The following is a 22,361-nucleotide window of genomic DNA, read 5'->3' as shown; positions in this document are numbered from 1 at the left end:
AGACCGGCAGAAGGCTTCATCCAGGCGGCATCTTCTATCTTCATCCTTCCGGAGCGGAGCGGGTCCATCTTCAAGACATCCGTTGCAGAGCATCCTCTTCATCCGACGGCCGACAACTGAATGACTGGTCCTTTAAGTGACGTCATCCAAGATGGCGTCCCTTGAATTCTGATTGGCTGATAGAATCCTATCAGCCAATCGAAATTAAGGTAGAAAAAATCCTATTGGCTGATGCAATCAGCCAATAGGATTGAAGTTCAATCCGATTGGCTGATCCAATCAGCCAATAGGATTGAGCTTGCATTCTATTGGCTGATTGGATCAGCCAATAGAATGCGAGGTCAATCCTATTGGCTGATTGCATCAGCCAATAGGATTTTTCCTACCTTAATTCCGATTGGCTGATAGGATTCTATTAGCCAACTGGAATTCAAGGGACACCATCTTGGATGACGTCACTTAAAGGACCAGTCATTCAGTCGTCGGCCGTCGGATGAAGAGGATGCTCCGCGTCGGATGTCTTGAAGATGGACCCGCTCCGCTCCGGAAGGATGAAAATAGAAGATGCTGCCTGGATGAAGCCTTCTGCCGGTCTGAATGTCCTCTTCTGGCCGGATAGGATGAAGACTTCGGACCCTCTGGAGCAGGTGGAAGATACATGTGCCCCTCCATAGACTCCAAGGATGTTTATTTATGCCTAGGGACATGACGTCAGGGAGCCTCAAAATTTGCTACTTCTGAAAGTCTTCTGCCCGAGACAAGGGCCTCATATGCATAGGTTAAAAAAATGTCTATGATGAAAAACTAGATAACTTGGCCTCTAGTTATCAACGTGTCTACTTTACCTGCCTTCGCCGGTTCAATACGCCCGCCTAAGCTCGCCTACCATCGCCGCCGCGGACCTGAAACATTTCGCCTAAGTTATCAAAAAATCTGTCAAAAAGCCGTGCACCAAGTACGGGGCGATGAGCAGCGGACTGTGATAGTTATCACTCATCCGATCTTGCTGCTCTTCGGCTTTTTGACAGCTTTATTGACAAGCTGTCACTAAGCACCCACACTAACTACACTGTTCTACCCCCTATACCGGCACCCCCGGAGCCCCCCGCAACTAAATAAAGTTATTAACCCCTAAACCCGCCGCTCCTAGACCCCGCCACAACTCTTATAAATGTATTTACCCCTAAACTGCCGCTCCTGGAGCCCACCGCCACCTACATTATACCTAGTAACCCCTATCTTGCCCCCCCTATACCGCCGCCACCTATAATAAATTTATTAACCCCTATCCTGCCGATCCTGGACCCCGCTGCAACTAAATAAATTGTTTAACCCCCAAACCGCCACTCCCGGACCCCGCCGCAACCTATATTAAACTTATTAACCCCTAATCTGCCCCCCTACACCATCGCCACCTATAATAAATTTATTAACCCCTATCCTGCCCCCCCTACACCGCCGCCACTGTAATAAAATTATTAACCCCTAAACCTAAGTCTAACACTAACCCTAACACCCCCCCTAACTTAAATATTAATTAAATAAATCTAAATAATATTTCTCTTATTAACTAAATTAATCCTATTTAAAACTAAATACTTACCTATAAAATTAACCCTAAGATAGCTACAATATAAATAATAATTATATTGTAGCTATCTTAGGAATTATTTTTATTTTACAGGCAACTTTCAATTTATTTTAACTAGTACAATAGCTATTAAATAGTTATTAACTTTTTAATAGCTACCTAGCTAAAATAAAGAGACATTTACCTGTAAAATAAAAACTAACCTAAGTTACAATAACACCTAACACTACACTATACTTTAATAATAAATTAATCCTATTTGAAACTAAATACTTATCAGTAAATAAACCCTAAGATAGCTACAATGTAATTAATAATTACATTGTAGCTATTTTAGGATTTATATTTATTTTACAGGTTACTTTGTATTTATTTTAGCTAGTTCGAATAGTTATTAAATAGTTATTAACTATTTAATAACTACCTAGCTAAAAGAAATACAAAATTACCTGTAAAATAAATCCTAACCTAAGTTACAATTAAACCTAACACTACACTATCATTAAATTAGTTAAATAAGTGAGCTACAAATAACTACAATTAAATGAAATTAAATTAAATTAAATAAACTAACTAAAGTACAAAAAATAAAAAAGCTAAGTTACAAAAAATAAAAAAAGTAAGTTACAAACATTTAAAAAATATTACAACAATTTTAAGCTACTTTCACCTAATCTAAGCCCCCTAATAAAATAACAAAGCCCCCCAAAATAAAAAAATTCCCTACCATATTCTACTTTAAAAAGTTACCAGCTCTTTTACCTTACCAGCCCTTAAAAGGGCCTTTTGCGGGGCATGCCCCAAAGAAAACAGCTCTTTTGCCTGTAAAATAAAAATACAAACCCCCCGCAACATTAAAAACCCACCACCCACATACCCCTAATCTAACCCAAACCCCCCTTAAATAAACCTAACACTACCCCCTTGAAGATCATCCTACCTTGAGCCGTCTTCAGACAGCCGACCACTGATGGAACCGAAGAGGAGATCCAGAGTGGCAGAAGTCATCATACAGGCGGCGCTGAAGAAGTCTTCATCAGATTGAAGTCATCATCCAGGCGGCGTTGAAGAGGTCTTCCATCCGATTGAAGTCTTCATCCAAGCGGCGTCCATCCGAATCCAATCAGCCAATCAGATTGAGCTCGCATTCTATTGGCTGATCGGAATCGGATTGAACTTCAATTTGATTGGCTGATTCAATCAGCCAATCAGATTTTTCCTACCTTAATTCTGATTGGCTGATAGAATCCTATCAGCCAATCGGAATTGAAGGGACGCCATCTTGGATGAAGTCCCTTAAAGGAACCTTCATTCGTCGTTAGTCGTCGGGAAGAAGAGGATGGCTCCGCGTCTGCTCATCTGAAGATGACTCCGCTCCGGATTGATGAAGATTGAAAGACGCCGCTTGGATGAGACTTCAATCGGATGGAAGACCTCTTCAGCGCCGCCTGGATGATGACTTCAATCGGATGGAAGACTTCTTCAGCGCCGCCTGGATGATAACTTCTGCCGCTCCGGATCTCCTCTTCAGTTCCATCTGTGGTCGGCTGGCTGAAGACGGCTCAAGGTAGGATGATCTTCAGGGGGGTAGTGTTAGGTTTATTTAAGGGGGGGTTTGGGTTAGATTAGGGGTATGTGGGTGGTGGGTTTTATTGTTGGGGGGGTTGTATTTTTATTTTACAGACAAAAGAGCTGTTTTCTTTGGGTCATGCCCCGCAAAAGGCCCTTTTAAGGGCTGGTAAGGTAAAAGAGCTGGTAACTTTTTAATGTAGAATAGGGTAGGGAATTTTTTTATTTTGGGGGGCTTTGTTATTTTATTAGGGGGCTTAGATTAGGTGTAAGTAGCTTAAAATTGTTGTAATATTTTTGAAATGTTTGTAACTTATTTTATTATTTTTTGTAACTTAGCTTTTTTATTTTTTGTACTTTAGTTAGTTTATTTAATTTAATTTAATTGTAGTTATTTGTAGGTAATTTATTTAATTAATTTAATGATAGTGTAGTGTTAGGTTTAATTGTAACTTAGGTTAGGATTTATTTTATAGGTAATTTTGTATTTCTTTTAGCTAGGTAGTTATTAAATAGTTAATAACTATTTAATAACTATTCTAACTAGCTAAAATAAATACAAAGTTACCTTTAAAATAAATATAAATCCTAAAATAGCTACAATGTAATTATTAATTACATTGTTGCTATCTTAGGGTTTATTTTACAGGTAAGTATTTAGTTTTAAATAGGATTAATTTATTAAAGTATAGTGTAGTGTTAGGTGTAATTGTAACTTAGGTTAGTTTTTATTTTACAGGTAAATTTCTCTTTATTTTAGCTAGGTAGCTATTAAATAGTTAATAACTATTTAATAGCTATTGTACCTAGTTAAAATAAATTGAAATTTGCCTGTAAAATAAAAATAAATCCTAAGATAGCTACAATATAATTATTATTTATATTGTAGCTATATTAGGGTTTATTTTAAAGGTAAGTATTTAGTTTTAAATAGGATTAATTTAGTTAATAAGAGAAATATTATTTAGATTTATTTAATTAATATTTAAGTTAGGGGGGTGTTAGGGTTAGTGTTAGACTTAGGTTTAGGGGTTTAATAATTTTATTACAGTTGCGGCAGTGTTGGGGGGGGCAGGATAGGGGTTAATAACTTTATTATAGGTGGCGACAGTGTAGGGGGGGCAGGATAGGGGTTAATAACTTTATTATAGGTAGCGACGGTGTAGGGGGGGCAGAATAGGGGTTAAAAACTTTATTATAGGTGGCGACGGTGTAGGGGGGGCAGGATAGGGGTTAATAACTTTATTATAGGTGGCGACGGTGTAGGGGGGGCAGGATAGTGGTTAATAAATTTATTATAGTGGCGGCGGTGTAGGGGGGGCAGGATAGGGGTTAATAGGTATAATGTAGGTGGCGGCAGGGTCCAGGAGCGGTGGTTTAGGGGTTAATACATATATTATAGTTGCGGCGGGGACCGGGAGCGGCGGTTTAGGGGTTAACATATTTATTATAGCTTGCGGTGGGCTCCGGGAGCGGCGGTTTAGGGGGTAATAACTTTATTTAGTTGCGGCGGTGTAGGGGGGACAGATTAGGGGTGTTTAGACTCGGGGTACATGTTAGGGTGTTAGGTGTAAAGGTGAAGATAGAAGGATAACTCCTCAAAAGTGCAGTCAAAATATTTTAATAGATACAGGTTCAGACAAGTAAAAAACCACAACGTTTCGGGGTCAATACCCCTTAGTCATGTGATGACTAAGGGGTATTGACCCCGAAACGTTGTGGTTTTTTACTTGTCTGAACCTGTATCTATTAAAATATTTTGACTGCACTTTTGAGGAGTTATCCTTCTATCTTCACCTTTGTACCATTACGTTGGAGTGTGGCAGTCACTTCATAAGGATTACCCTCACCTCTTTGAGGATTTTTTGCTGTATGCTGGACTCTATTTCAGGGTGTTAGGTGTAGACAGCTCCCATAGGAATCAATGGGATGTCTGGCAGCAGCGAACATGAACTTTCGCTATTGTCAGACTCCCATTGATTCCTATGGGATCCGCCGCCTCCAGGGCGGCGGTTTGAAAACCAGGTACGCTGGGCCGGAAAAGTGCCGAGCGTAGCTGCTAGTTTTTTGATAACTAACAAAAGTAGTCAGATAGTGCCGAACTTGTGTGCGGAACATCTGTAGTGACGTAAGCATCGATCTGTGTCAGACTGAGTCCGGCGGATCAAAGCTTACGTCACAAAATTCTACTTTTGCCGGGCAGCAGGGCTTGATAACTAAGGCGAATCAGCCTCGCCACAAATACGCTGCGGAATTCCAGCGTATTTGAGGTTGACGGCTTGATAACTAGGGGCCCTTGTCTTTTTTTCATATCTAAGGTTGATCACAGTCTTTTGCTTGATAATTATCACCATGTCAATGTTGACACAACTACTGTAAGGTCCCTTAAAGGGACATACAATCCACATTTTTTTCTTTTATGATTCACATAAAGAATACAATTTTAAACAACTTTCCAATTTTCTTATATTATCTAATTTGATTAATTCTCTTGATATCCTTTCTTGAAGGATCAGTAATGCACTATTGGGAGCTAACTCAACTCATTGGGTGAACCAATAACACAAGGCATGTATGTGCAGCCACCAATCAGCAGCTCCTGCGCCTACCTAGGTATCCTATTTAGCAAAGGATACCAATAGCACAAAATAAATTAGATAATAGAAGTAAATTAGAAAGGTGTTTAAAAATTGCATGCTCTATCTGAATCATAAAAGACAAAAAAAAATTTTCATGTCTCTTTCATGTTTTAGCTAAATCCCAGTAGTGCATTGCTGCTCTGGAGCTTCTTTTAACTATGTGATAAATACCTTATCAGAGATTAAACACATACGGCTAGATTATGAGTTTTGCGTTATGGGTGAAAAAGCCTCATAACGCTACTTTTTCACTACCGCTGAAATTACGAGTCTTGTAGGTATATCTGTACTGCACACTTTTTTGGCCGTCATGCAACATAACTACGGCAGCTTTCCAAAAGTCCTTTACAATGGGACTTCCATAGCGCTGGTATTACGAGTTTGCCTGTCCGTCCAAAAAGTGAGCGCTACAGCCTATAACTACAAGATCCGTAACATAAACTGAAAGTCAGTAGTTATGGCTTTTATGTTACAGAGCTGTAGCATAAAACTCATAACTAAAGTGCTAAAAAGCACACTAACACCCATAAAGTACCTATTAACCCCTAAACCGAGGCCCTCCCGCATAGCAAACACTAAAATAAAATTATTAACCCCTAATCTGCCGCTCCCGACATCGCCGCCACTATAATAAACATATTAACCCCTAAACCGCCGTACTCCCACATCGCAAACACTAGTTAAATATTATTCACCCCTAATCTGCTGTCCCTAACATTGCCGCAACCTACTTTACTGTTATTAACCCCTAATCTGCTGCCCCCAAAATTGCCGCCACTATACTAAAGTTATTAACCCCTAAACCTAACCCTAAGTCTAACCCAAACACCCACTAACTTTAATATAATTAAAATAAATCTAAATAAAAATTACAATTAATACCTATGCAAATAATTCCTATTTAAAACTAAATACTTGCCTATAAAATAAAACCAAAAACTAATAGTTACATTGTAGCTATCATACGGCGAGATTACAAGTTTTGCAGTAACAGGGGTACGTTGGTAACGAGCCTTTTTTTTCCCACCACTCACTTAAGACAACGCTGGTATTACAGTTTTTTTAAATCTGGCGTTATCCGCAAAAAGGTGAGCGTAGAGCAAAATTTAGCTCCACATCTCACCTCAATACCAGCATTGCTTAAGTCAGCGGTGAGCTGGCTGAACGTGCTTGTGCACGATTTCCCCATAGGAAACAATGGGGCTGAGCTGGCTGAAAATAAAACTAACACCTGCAAAAAAGCAGCGTTCAGCTCCGAACGAAGTCCCATTGTTTCCTATGGGGAAATTAATTTTATGTCTGCACCTAACACCCTAACATGAACCCCGAGTCTAAACACCCCTAATATTACACTTATTAACCCCTAATCGGCCACCCCCGCTATCGCTGACATCTATATTATATTATTAACCCCTAATCTGCCACTCCGGACACCGCCGCCACCTACATTATACTTGAACCCCTAATCTTCTGCCCCCAACATCGCCAACACCTACATTATATTTATTAACCCCTAATCTGCCCCCCCACGTCGACGCAACTATATTAAATTTATTGACCCCTAATCTGCCGCCGCCAATGTCGCTGCCACTATTACAAATTTCTTAACCCCTAAACCTAAGTCTAACCCTAACCCCCTCTAACTTAAATATAATTTAAATTAAACTAAATAAATTTACCATAATTAAATAAATTAATCCTATTTAAAACTAAATACTTACCTGTAAAATAAACCCTAAGCTAGCTACAATATAACTAATAGTTACATTGTAGCTACCTTAGGATTTATATTTATTTTACAGGAAACTTTGTATTTATTTTAACTAGGTACAATAGTTATTAAATAGTTATTAACTATTTAATAACTACCTAGCTAAAATAAGTACAAAAGTACCTGTAAAATTATCCCTAACCTAAGTTACAATTACACCTAACACTACACTATAATTAAACTAATTACCTAAACTACCTACAATTAATTACAATAAAATAAATTAAATTATGAAAAAAATAAACACTAAATTACAGAGAAAAAAAAAGAATTATAAGAATTTTAAACTAATCACACCTAATCTAATCCCCCTAATAAAATAAAAAAGCCCCCCCAAATAATAAAATTCCCTACCCTATACTAAATTACAAATAGCCCTTAAAAGGGTCTTTTGCAGGGCAATGCCCCAAAGTAATCAGCTCTTTCACCTGTAAAAAAATACAATACCCCCCAACATTAAAACCCACCACCCACACACCCAACCCTACTCTAAAACCCACCCAATCCCCCCTTAAAAAAACCTAACACTACCCCTTTGAAGATCACCCTACCTTGAGCCGTCTTCACCCAGCCGGGCACAAGTGTTCCTCCAGAGGGTCCGAAGTCTTCATCCTATCCGGCCAGAAGAGGACATCCAGACCGGCAGAAGGCTTCATCCAGGCGGCATCTTCTATCTTCATCCTTCCGGAGCGGAGCGGGACCATCTTCAAGACATCCGACGCAGAGCATCCTCTTCATCCGATGGCTGACGACTGAATGACTGGTCCATTAAGTGACGTCATCCAAGATGGCGTCCCTTGAATTTCCGATTGGCTGATAGAATCCTATCAGCCAATCGGAATTAAGGTAGGAAAAATCCTATTGGCTGATGCAATCAGCCAATAGGATTGGAGCTCAATCCGATTGGCTGATCCAATCAGCCAATAGGATTGAGCTTGCATTCTATTGGCTGATTGGATCAGCCAATAGAATGCCAGGTCAATCCTATTGGCTGATTGTATCAGCCAATAGGATTTTTCCTACCTTAATTCCTATTGGCTGATAGGATTCTATCAGCCAATCGGAATTCAAGGGACGCCATCTTGGATGACGTCACTTGAAGGAGCAGTCATTCAGTCGTCGGTCGTCGGATGAAGAGGATGCTCCGCGTCGGATGTCTTGAAGATGGACCCGCTCCGCTCCGAAAGGATGAAGATAGAAGATGCCGCCTGGATGGGTTTTAATGTTGGGAGGGGTATTGTATTTTTTTTTACAGGTGAAAGAGCTGATTAATTTGGGGCAATGCCCCGCAAAAGGCCCTTTTAAGGGCTATTTGTAATTTAGTATATGGAAGGGAATTTTATTATTTTGGGGGGCTTTTTTATTTTATTAGGGGGATTAGATTAGGTGTAATTAGTTTAAAATTCTTGTAATTCTTTTTTTTTTCTGTAATTTAGTGTTTGTTTTTTCTCGTTATTTAGTTTATTTAATTTAATTGTAATTAATTGTAGGTAGTTTAGGTAATTAGTTTAATTATAGTGTAGTGTTAGGTGTAATTATAACTTAGGTTAGGGTTTATTTTACAGGTATTTTTGTACTTATTTTAGCTAGGTAGTTATTAAATAGTTAATAACTATTTAATAACTATTGTACCTAGTTAAAATAAATACAAAGTTGCCTGTAAAATAAATATAAATCCTAAGCTAGCTTTAATGTAACTATTAGTTATATTGTAGCTAGCTTAGGGTTTATTTTACATGTAAGTATTTAGTTTTAAATAGGATTAATTTATTTAATTATGGTAAATTTATTTTGTTTAATTTAAATTATATTTTAGTTAGGGAGGGGTTAGACTTAGGTTTAGACTTAGGTTTAGGGGTTAATAAATTTACTATAGTAGCGGCGACGTTGGGGTTGGAAGATTAGGGGTTAATAAATGTAGGTAGGTGTTTGGTGATGTTAGGGATGACAGATTAGGGGTTAATAAAATTTAACTAGTGTTTGCGAGACTTGAGTGCGGCGGTTTAGGGGTTAATACATTTATTAAAGTGGCCGGCAGATTAGGGGTTAAACATTTTATTTAAGTGTTTCCGATGTGGGGGGGGGGGCTTTGGTTTAGGGGTTAATAGGTAGTTTATGGGTGTTAGTGTACTTTTAGCACTTTAGTTAAGAGCCTTATGTTCCGGCGTTAGCCCATAAAACTCTTAACTACTGACTTTTAAATGCGGTAGGAGTCTGCACAGGAGAGGGTCTTCCGCTCACTTTTTTAGGCGATCGTAATACCGGCGTTAGGCAAATCCCATTAAAAAGATAGGATACGCAATTGATGTAAGGGGATTTGCGGTATATTAAAATCGCGGAAAAAAAATGAGAGGTAGACCCTTTCCTGCCTGACTCGTAATATCAGCGGGCGTTAAAAAGCAGCGTTAGGACCCCTCAACGCTGCTTTTTTAGGCTAACGCAAGACTCGTAATCTAGCCGTTAGGTTTTATTTTTATTTCACAGGTAAGTTTTGTATTTATTTTAGCTTGGTAGACCAGTTAGTAAATAGATATTAACTATTTACTAACTACCTAGTTAAAAGAAAAATACAAACTTACCAGTGAAATAAAACCTAACCTGTCTTACACTAACACCTAACTTTACACTACAATTAAATAAATTAAATTAATTAAATTAATTAAATACAATAAACTAAATTAAATAAACAAACACTAAATTACACAAAATAAAAAAGAAATGATCAAATATTTAAACTAATTACACCTAATCTAATAGCCCTATCAAAATAAAAAAGCCCGCCCCCCAAAATAAATAAACCCTAGCCTAAACTAAACTGCCAATAGCCTTTAAAAGGGCCTTTTGCGGGGCATTTCCCCAAAGAAATCAGCTCTTTTACCTGTAAAAAATACAAAAAGCCCCCAACAGTAAAACCTACCACCCACACAACCAACCCCCCCAAATAAAATCCTGTCCATATTAAATTACTCAAAAAGAGAGGCATTCTGGATTTTGAACTTGGCACTTTGATGCCAGGGGGGGATGAATAAGGAACTTGACTGGTCTATATTTTTGTAGTAAATATATACTGTGAAAGAGATGTACATTTTTGTAGTAGGATATATTGTGAAAGAAATGTACTTTGTAAATAGGTGAATAGATTTCAGTTTGTTTTTCAATTGAGTTGTACAGTTTATAGGTCACATTAAAGGTGGAAAACGTTCTGAAATAATGTATCTTTATTTAATTTTTTTTTACATCACAGAAATGATTTATTTAAGATTTATTTAAATTATATTTAAGTTAGGGGGTGTTAGGGTTAGACTTAGGTTTAAAGGGTTAATAAATTTAGACTAGTGGCGGCGATGTTGGGGCGGCAGATTAGGGGTTAATAACTGTAATGTAGGTGGCGGCGAGGTTAGGGACAGCAGATTAGGGGTTAATAATATTTAACTAGTGTTTGCGAGGCGGGAGTGTGGCGGTTTAGGGGTTAATATGTTTATTATAGTGGAGGCGATGTCCGGAGTGGCAGATTAGGGGTTAATAATTTTATTATAGTGTTTGCGATGCGGGAGGGCCTCGGTTTAGGGGTTAATAGGTAGTTTATGGGTGTTAGTGTACTTTTTAACACTTCAGTTATGAGTTTTATGCTACAACGCTGTAGCATAAAACTCATAACTAACTGACTTTAGAATGCGTTACGAATCTTGACGGGGTAGGCTGTACCGCTCACTTTTTGGCCTCCCAGGACAAACTCGTAATACCGGCGCTATGGAAGTCCCATAGAAAAAATCCTTTACGAAATACCTGCAAGACTCGTAATAACAGTGGGCGTAAAAAAGCAGCGTTAGGACCTGATAATGCTGCTTTTTTACCTTAACGCACAACTCGTAATCTAGCCGAAAGTGACTAAGAATTAAAGTTGAAAATTAGCCGTGAATAAACAAGAGCATTTATCCTCTAAATCAATATTGGGGAAAAAATTCTAAAGGGTGGCCATGGAATCGAATAAATGAACATCAGGCAAAACAGGTATTAAATTGTGCACCCTGCACACATATGCTAACTTTAAAAGCAGGGTTATACCTAAAATTAAAGCGTGGATACGAGGAGGCAGAGGGGCACATTACAGTGTTCACAGTGGCAGTGTGTATTCGATCATCGGAACACGGATTACATCATCACGTTGTGTCAGCTGTAAAAACAAAACAAAAGCACAGAACAGCTGTTCTAGCCTATCCGATAACACACTGTCACTGCGGAGGAGACTAATGTCATTAAACCAGTAATAAGAACAATAGTCATATAGAGGGACACCTGGGCTAGACAGTAATAGAATGCATTAAACATGAGGACTAATTGGACGGAGCCCAGATGTTAAATAGAGTGCAGAAGCAAGCTCAAAGGCAATTTACCATATTACCTATAACACAGTGGTACACTGAAAAATACAAAAAAAGGAACACGGGTTCAAAACCAGCATGTGATATGATGTAGCAACATCAATGGTAGGTAGGCAACACCTAAGCAATAGTTTCAATGATACATAGGCAACACCCAAACGATAGTTAGAGAATGGATCATGGGCACCCATATGGGTGGATCACATGGATCATAGTATAATATCTGGAAATAGCTTCATCAGTATTGTACAGGTACTAACCAAACTGGTAAGTATAATATAGACTATATTAGGGTTGGAAAGATGGCTTGTGGGCTCTCAAAAAACAGATCAAAAGGACAGACTCATTAAAGAAAGCAGTGCCAATCAAGCATGGAATTCAATCCATGTGGCTGTATGGTGTTCAAACGGTATGCCCATTTTGCTTCGATCTGATGAAGGATCTTGTTCCTATCAACACCCCGTCTCAGAGGGGCACATGATCAATTAGGACAAATCGAAGATCCGTTGGATTATGTCCAGCCTCCATAAAGTTGGTTGTTCGCTTTTGTTATTCTTGATTGCAGCTCTAATGGCTGATCTGTGGTTTGCCATCTTTGTACGGGCATCATCAGAGGTTTTTCCCACGTAAAATTTGGCACAGCTACAACTCAACAAATATACAATACATTTTGTTGTGGAAGTCACACAATGGCTGATGGTGAATTTTTTCTTTTTATGGGGTGTCCAAACTTTGCCCCGGAAGCATAGAATTGCAGGTAGTGCACCCTGTACAACAAAAACAGCCCATCTTCTTAGGTTGTAAGATAGCAATGGATGGGATCAGTCTTTATTATCAGGTCCCTTAAGCTGGTGTTCCGTTTATAGCCTACTCTGGGTGGAGCCCAATTGGAGAGTGACAGATTGGGGTCACCTTGCAGAATGTGCCAGTGTTGGCGTAGGCTCTTTCCAACCAATCTTGAATCAGGAGAATATTTAGTGGTGAAGGTCATGCGTGGGATAATTGGCTCATCGTTCCTCGGTCTAATCAAATCTGGCTCCATACATTTGTCTCTTGCCTGTCTAATAGCCCTCGGATGATATCCTCTGTCCAAGTATATTTTACTCATAACCTCAAGTTGTTGTGATTGGTTGTTAATGTCACTGTTCTTGATGACTCTTGCCAATTGGGCTTGCAGAATAGCCTGTAGTAAAGCCCCAGGGTGGCAACTCGAAGCGTGGAGAAGAGAATTTCTATCGGTGGGTTTTCGATAGAGGGTTGTTCCCAATTTCTGGTCAGCCTTGTATATTCTTAAATCGAGGAAATCCACCGACTCATGATGGTAGGTGATCTTGAATTTCACAGGACTGTCAAGTTGGTTCAAAGTCTCAAACCATGTAGTAAGGTCTTGCTCAGACCCTGTCCAAATCATGAACAGGTCGTCGATGTATCTTCGATATAATACTACCTCTTTCTTCTGGTAAATCATCATTGTTGTGCATTCGTAATGCTCCATGTATAGGTTGGCCAGGGATGGGGCCATATTTGAGCCCATCGCCGTGCCCATTACTTGTTGGTAAAATAATTTTTCAAAACGGAAATAGTTAAGTGTAAGGCTAAGATCGAGTAGCTCTATCAGATAGTCCACAAGGGGACCTACAAAGGGATGATTTTTGAGGGTGTCACAGACACAGGCTTTACCATCCTCATGCAGTATAATTGTGTACAGACTAGTGACATGTGCAGTGACAAGCAGCCAGTGTTCCTCAATCGTTACTGATTGCAGTAGATCCAATAGATGTGACGAGTCCCTCAGAAAAGATGTAATTTGCCTCACACAAGGTTGGAGATAGTAATCGACATAGATTGCCAATTAAGATGTACAAGATCCCCTAGCAGATACGATGGGTCATCCTGGGGGGATGTTCAGTGTCCTTATGTACCTTTGGCAATGTATAAAGAATGGGACAAATTGGGTGTATAACTTTCAAAAAAGCAACTGCTTCTGCATCAAGCCATCTGTTCTCAAATCCTCTGTCGATTGCAGCAAAGATAGATTTCTGAAATATGGGGGTTGGATCACCATTCAATTTGATGTAAGTGTTGGTGTCCTGTAGTTGTCACATTATTTCTTGCTTGTAGTCGCTGTAATTTTGAACCACAACGGCACCACTTTAAGTCCGCTGTCCTTCTAATGATCTTTGTGTCATTAGCCAATGATTTGATGGCATCTTTTTCATCCTGAGACAGATTGTGACGGAACCTAGTCATAGAACTGTCTTTCAATTCTTGTGTGACCAAAACGCATGTAAGTTTTTAATACTCGGGTTTGGACTGTAGGACGTGGGAAAAAACTCTGATGATGCCCGTACAAGGATGGCAAATCACAAATCAGCCATTAGAGCTGCAATCAAGAACAACTAAAGTGAACAACCTGTTGCAAGACACTTTATGGATGCTGGATATAATCCAATGGATCTTAGGTTTGTCCTAATTGATCATGTACCCCTCTGAGACGGGGTGGCGATAGGAACAAGGTCCTTCTTCAGATCGAAGCAAGATAGACATACTGTTTGAACACCATACAGCCACATGGATTGAATTCCATGCTTGATTGGCACTGCTTTCTTTAATGAGTCTGTCCATTTGATCTCTTTTTTGAGAGCCCACGAGCCATCTTTCCAACACTAATATAGTCTATATTATACTTACCAGTTTGGTTAGTACCTGTACAATATTGATGAAGCCATTTCCTGATATTACACTATGATCCATGTGATCCATCCATATGGGTGCCCATGATTCATTCTTTAACTATCATTTGGGTGTTGCCTATGTATCATTGAAACTATTGCTTAGGTGTTGCCTACCTACCATTGATGTTGCTACATCTTATCACATGCTGGTTTTGCGCCCATGTTCCCTTTTTTGTATTTTTCAGTGTACCACTGTATTATAGGTAATATGGTAAATTGCCTTTGAGCTTGCTTCTGCGCTCTATTTAACATCTGGGCTCCGTCTAATCAGTCCTCATGTTTCGTGTTTAATGCATTCTATTACTGTTTAGCCCAGGTGTCCCTCTATATGACTGTTGTTCTCATTACTGGTTGATGACATTTGTCTCTCCGCAGTGACAGTGTGTTATCGGATCGGCTAGAACAGCTGTTATGTGCTTTTGTTTTATTTTTACAGCTGACACTACGTGATGACGTAATCCGTGTTCCGTTGATCGGATACACACTGCCACTGTGAACGATGTAATGTGCCCCTCTGCCTCCTCATATCCACGCTTGAATTTCGGGTATAACCACGCTTTTAAAGTTAGCATATGTGTGCAGATGCACAATTTAACACATGATTTCAGAGTTTACCCGTTTTGCCTGATGTACATTGATTCGATTCCATGGCCACCCTTTAGAATTTTTACCCGATATTGATTTAAAGGATGAATGCTCTTGTTTATTCACAGCTAATTTTCAACTTTAATTCTTAGTCACTATCGGCTAGATTTAGAGTTCTGCATTAGCCGTCAAAAGCAGCGTTAAGGGGTCCTAACGCTGCTTTTGGCCGCCCACTGGTATTTAGAGTCAGCCAGGAAAGGGTCTAACGCTCACTTCCTTACCGCGACTCCAGGCTATTGCAGATCCCCTTACGCCAATTGCGTATCCTATCTTTTCTATGGGATCTGCCCAACGCCGGTATTGGAGTCTTGGAAGAATTGAGCGGTAGAGCCTCTACCGACAAGACTCCTACCGACAAAAAAAGTCAGTAGTTAAGAGCTTTATGGGCTAACGCCGGAATATAAAGCTCTTAACTACTGTGCTATAAAGTACACTAACACCCATAAACTACCTATGTACCTCTAAACCGAGGCCCCCCCACATCGCCCCCACTATAATAAAATTTTTTAACCCCTAATCTGCCTGACTCCGGACACCGCCGCCACCTACATTATACCTTTTGAACCCCTAATCTGCTGCCCCTAACATCGCCGACACCTATATTATATTTATTAACCCCTAATCTGCCCCCCCCCCAACATCGCCGCTACCTAACTACAAGTATTAACCCCTAATCTGCCGACCGGACATCGCCGCCACTATAATAAATGTATTAACCCCTAAACCGCCACACTCCTGCCTCGCAAACACTATAATAAATATTATTAACCCATAATCTGCCCTCCCTAACATCGCCGCCACCTACCTACAATTATTAACCCCTAATCTCCCGACCCCAACGTCGCCGCTACTATAATAAAGTTATTAACCTCTAAACCTAAGTCTAACCCTAACCCCTAACACCCCTCTAACATAAATATAATTTAAATTAAACGAAATAATATTCCTATTATTAAATAAATTAATCCTATTTAAAACTTAATACTTACCTAGAAAATAAACCCTAATATAGCTACAATATAACTAATAATTACATTGTATATATTTTAGGATTTATATTTATTTTACAGGCAACTTTGTATTTATTTTAACTAGGTACGATAACTATTAAATAGTTATTAACTATTTAATAGCTACCTAGTTAAAATAATTACAAAATTACATGTAAAATAAATCCTTACCTAAATTATAAATACACCTAACACTACACTATCAATAAATTAATTAAATAAATTACCTACAATTAGCTAAAGTAAAATACAATTAAATAAACTAAACTATATTACAAAAAAACAAACACTAAATTACAAAAAATAAAAAAATATTACAATAATTTTAATTTAATTTTAATTAATCTAAGCCCCCTCATAAAATAAAAAAGCCCCCCAAAATAAAAAATTCCCTACCCTATTCTAAATTTACAAAAGTAATCAGCTCTATTACCAGCCCTTAAAAGGGCTTTTTGCGGGGCATTGCTCCAAAGTAATCAGCTCTTTTACCTGTAAAAGAAAATACAATACCAGGTGTCAGCGATAGCGGGGGCGACAGATTAGGGGTTAATAAGTGTAAGGTTAGGGGTGTTTAGACTCGGGGTTCATGTTAGGGTGTTAGGTGTAAACTTAGAAACTGTTTCCACATAGGAGCTGAACGCTGCTTTTTTGCAGGTGTTAGTTTTTTTTTCAGCCCAAACTGCCCCATTGTTTCCTTTGGGGATATCGTGCTCGAGCACGTTTTGCCAGCTTACCGCTACCGTAAGCAACGCTGATATTGAGGGTTGAAGGGAAACTAAATTCTGCTCAACGCTCCCTTTTCTGAGCCTAACGCAGCCACTCTTAGACAACTCTAAATACCAGCGTTGTCTTAAGGGTGCGCTGGGGAAAAAAGCAGCGTTAGCTATGCGGGTCTTATCGACAAAACTCTAAATCTAGGCGTTTGTGTTTTCTTTCACTGCATATACATTTCTGCTCTCTTATTGAAGAGAGGAATAGAGGGTGTTTAATAATTTTGTTTACTGTGGTTGCTAAGATAGCCACTTGCCGTTTTATTTTGTTCTGAATCAAGGGGTGGGGTTTTTTTTTCATTGGTTGTTTGATCTATAAAGGTTTGTATTTCACTTTGCTACTTTGTCTGAGGAAAGGGATACGGTCCCCCAAAACGTCACAATAAAGGCACTTACTTTGAAAAGCCCAGTGAGTGTAAGCCATTGTTTATTTATGCTGTTTTACTGAATGCACCCTGGCAAGCGGACCACGAAGTGAGAGTGCTCTCCATTTGCTATCTCTCTCTCTCTCTCTCTCTCTATATATATATATACAGTATATATATATATATATATATATATATATATATATATATGTATGTATTTATATATGTATATGTGTGTGTGTATTTATGTATATATATATATGTGTGTGTGTATAAGTATTTACAGACATATATACATATATATAAGTGAATTGGAGCACTTTGCAGTTAAGTAGCTGAAAACATGTAAAAACATTTATGCTATATTTATGAGTAATAAAGTGTTATACAGGTTGTTTTTTTCCACTTTTCGCGTTCCATTGAAGTCTAAGGGGGAAAACGTTAATGTATTTGCAATATTTTAACATTGGCTTTTTGGGTGTGTCGGGTTAGCCCGTGAGCAAAAAACTATTTTCTTTCAACTTGTAATACGAGGGCTGCCTGTCATGTGCAAAAACCTTATTTCTAGCGGAGTTCAAGCGGGAGCGATAAATAGTGCTCCACTTGTAATCTGTCTCTTTAAAAGATAACCATTTTTATGTGTATTTACTAGTGTGCTAATTAGATTTTATCACATAGACAGTATGCATTTCAGAGCTTTAAATATCTTAAAATTATATATTAACTCTTCCTTTTGACATACATTATGGGCCAGATTACAAATGGTTTGCTATTTAGCATTTTTGCTCGTGCACAAACATCGCCAGAAGTAAACTTTTAAGGCATGCAGGTTATTGCGCATATTAAAAAATAAAAATAAAATGTTTGCGTGCGAGCGAAAGCCATTTAACAATGGTAAAAATGGGATATTAGCAAAATCTTATAGTATCAAATGTATACTAATTTAAACACTTGATATGATATAATATAAAAATAAAATATATTAATTATTGTTCAAAAATATTTTTAAAATATTTAAATTATATTTAATATTCCCAATATAATTTTTATTTTATATATTTTATATATGATTAAAGATAAAAAGAATATTGAGTAAAAGTTCTTATTTTGTTATCAATGTAAAATTTGGGAAAACATGAAACAATGGGTTGATTTATTAAGTAGCGGATGCGGCATCAAATCCCCATGGTTTCTGGTCCGCCAGAAACGGAAGTTAAGGGATGATTGACGGCCCCTGCTGACAGCCCATAGGCCACCAGTGAGCAAGGGGCGGCATTGCACAAGCATTTCACCATACATTTTGGATTTAGGGTGGTTGAGCGGACATGATTTGCCACAGTGAATCATGTTGGCTCGACCATTAATACATCTACCCATTATCTTAAAGGACCAGTCAACACAGTAGATTTGCATAATCAACAAATGCAAGATAACAAAACAACGCAATAGCACTTAGTCTGAACTTAAAATGAGTAGTAGATTTTTTTTCTGACAATTTTAAAAGTTATGTCTTTTTCCACTCCCCCTGTACCATGTGGCAGCCATCAGCCAATCACAAATGCATTCCAGTACCATGTGACAGCCATTAGCCATTCACAAATGCAACTGGTGACTCAAAATGTTTAAATATAAAAAGACTGTGCACATTTTGTTAATGGAAGTACATTGGAAAGTGGTTTAAAATGGCATGCCCTATCTGAATAATGAAAGTTTAATTTTGATTGAGTGTCCCTTTAATTCAAGTCATGTTGAAAGATATATGTTGTAAGTTATGTTGTTTATAACAGGGTCATATTCCTACATTTCATCTCTGTGCCCAATATTTGTACATCATCTAATAGATATAGATCTTTAACAGAACACACTATATTTGCAGCGCTATTCTCTACAAATACTGTTTCTTTTATGAATCCTCACTTGCTGATGGTAGCAAACCTGTTCTGAGTATTGGCAGCTGTTAACTTTTTTTAAGTAATACAGTGGTTTAAAAATTACGTACCCATTTTTTATTGAACATTATAGTGTTATGGGAAAGCATTGAAATATACCTGCATTATTTATATATACTGCATATATATATATATATATATATTATATATAAATATATATATATATATATATATATATATATATATATATATATATATATATATATATATATATATATATATATATACAGGTAGCCCTCAGTTTACGCCGGGGTTAGGTTCCAGAAGGAATGGTTGTAAATTGAAACCGTTGTAAATTGAAACCCAGTTTATAATGTAAGTCAATGGGAAGTGAGGGAGTTTAGTTCCAGGCCCCTCTCAAAATTGGCATAAGTAACACCTAATACATTATTTTTAAAGCTTTGAAATGAAGACTTTAAATCTAAACAGCATTATAAACCTAATAAAATAATCACACAACACAGAATATATAATTAAACTAAGTTAAATGAACAAAAACATTTGCTAAACAGCATTATAAACCTAATAAAATAATCACAAAACACAGACTTTACTTGCATTTTTCTGCAAACAGTTCTTTCTATACATTCCAATCTGGACTGATTTATAGACAGGAAGATCTTGTTCCTTTGCAAGCTGCTCGATAGCTCAGGTCTGGTTAACTGATTAATTTCAGCTTGCTTGGCTTGCATATCTTTGCTGCAACACAAGCGGACAGCTCCACCTACTGGCTATTTTAATCAATGCACTGTTTCTCAATGCTTTTCAATAACAGTCACATGACTGAAAAAAAAGGTTGTTATTCTGAAACGGTGTAAATTGAACCGTTGTAAACCGAGGGCCACCTGTATATATATATATATATATTTACATGTTTATATGTGTATGAATACTATTGTAGATATATGTAGGAGAAGCGCACTCTCACTCCAGGTTCATCCACCAGGGTGTAAGCAAATTGATATTGATACAATAAGGATGGCTTGCACTCACTGGATTTTTTAAAAGTGTTTATTCACAAGGGTGACATTTCGGGGTCTTCACCCCTTCTTTAGACAGAATAAAGTGAATGTGGAAAGTGCAGATATATATCACACAATCAAGTAGGACTGCCTGCAATTAATGAATGCAATAGCAACAAAAGCTCATAATCATAACATAGTCTCACACACAAAATATTACTTAGCATGACTCAGAATGGCAGTAACAATATAGGTGAAAACATAGTGACCATTTTTATATATAAATACATATAAAAGAGAAAGGGCATCACATATAAATGCTATTCCATACGTTATGCAGCCTGGAAACTTCATGGCAAAAGTAACAAGCTATACACGGTAAACTGCGTTTACCACGATGCACACTGACGTCATCTGCATCATCACAAACACTCCAATCACATTGTGCCACGTGTGTGGAGTGCGGAACAGCTGTCAATTGTAATCTAGCCAAATATGAGTTTTATTTTCATGGATTTTTTTGTTTGTTATTTCTCGAAAGGAATCTTGGAGTAAATTGAGGGCTACCTGTATTCAATAATAGGATTAACTGTAAATGAGCTTGAAAAACACTTTTGTAAGATTATAGTATCTAGCAAGATAAAGCACAAGACTAGATAGTTGCAAACTACACTACAAATGTTTAATTATCACTAAACACTCATTTTGCAGGTTCATGAGATCTATGAGTGTCAGGATTGTGACAAGAAATTAATTTCAGCTAACCAGCTTAGACGGCATATGATAACCCACTCAGGTAAACATCTGCATGCATATCTCATTTACAAGGAAGAAATATGTACTTTTTGTAATTTTGCTTTTTGAATGATATTGTTTAAACCCGTTAGTTAGAATGTAAAATTTCAGATAATTTAAATATTGGGTTCCAATTACTTTTGCATTTTCTACGAGTAATAAAAAAAAATCTTATGACACATTTCAAATTTTTAGACTTATTTGGCCAAGTATAGTATATCCAGTATGAAACCTTGTAAAACGTATTTAGAAGCTCCCAGTTTAGCACTGTTGATGAGGTTAGGCTGGGACACCCACTGAAAAGGGCAGAGAAAGCAGTAAAACTGACCCCCCCCCCCTACATATGAGAAGACCAATTACACAAACATTAATAAATTAGTAGATTTCTATTTCCAGAAATTTGAATTTTCATCTTTTCATAAAGGGCTTTCTAAACCTATGTGACAGCAATATTTTTCTACACAAATATAAGTTGTAGCTTCCAAATGATACTCATAGTTGCTTAAAGGAACATTAATTACAAGACATTTCAGTTGTGTTGCTATAGAATAACATATCTGCCAAGTCTTAAAAGTTTTAAAACAAATTAACATTCTTTTTACGGCAATTGTTTTTCAATAGCCAAACTCCATTCACCATTTGTCTTATTTGGAAGAACCAATCTGTGCTTTAGTCTGCTAAAACAAAGCTAGCCACTGCTGGTATAAAGTAAACTGTTTTGCAGTTATCTGTGAAAGTCAGCAGGGTGCCTTTACATTCTGAGAATTAGTGCTAGATTACATGAGAAGGGGGCAAAATTTAAATATATTGTGTTGTTTCATTTTGCATAACTAAGCATTGTATACAAAAATCTGAAGGTGTTTACTGTCTCTCTAAATGTAATATATAATCACACAGATCAAAGGACCACTAAACACAGTGGAGTAGCATAATCAGTAAATGCATAATAAAAAAAGAAAATGCAAAAGCACTTAGTTTGAATGTCTATTTCTCCAACATAGGTGTGTCCGGTCCACGGCGTCATCCTTACTTGTGGGATATTCTCTTCCCCAACAGGAAATGGCAAAGAGCCCAGCAAAGCTGGTCACATGATCCCTCCTAGGCTCCGCCTACCCCAGTCATTCTCTTTGCCGTTGTACAGGCAACATCTCCACGGAGATGGCTTAGAGTTTTTTAGT

At 37.7% G+C, this 22,361-nt stretch overlaps 1 protein-coding gene across 1 annotated transcript in view; it reads left to right on the top strand.

Moving 5' to 3' along the window:
• The window catches only part of PRDM5 (PR/SET domain 5), a 492,849-nt gene that overhangs the window by 192,070 nt on the left and 278,418 nt on the right, over positions 1 to 22,361 (top strand). The window contains exon 9 of the mRNA XM_053703603.1: positions 21,100 to 21,184. Coding sequence (XP_053559578.1) covers positions 21,100 to 21,184 — 85 coding nt within the window. The remainder of the gene's footprint in view (positions 1 to 21,099; positions 21,185 to 22,361) is intronic.

Source organism: Bombina bombina, chromosome 2, assembly GCF_027579735.1.
Source record: "Bombina bombina isolate aBomBom1 chromosome 2, aBomBom1.pri, whole genome shotgun sequence".
Classification (NCBI taxonomy): Eukaryota; Metazoa; Chordata; class Amphibia; order Anura; family Bombinatoridae; genus Bombina; species Bombina bombina.
Note: the sequence above shows the minus strand (reverse complement) of the source record. Positions and strands in the feature narration are given on the sequence as shown.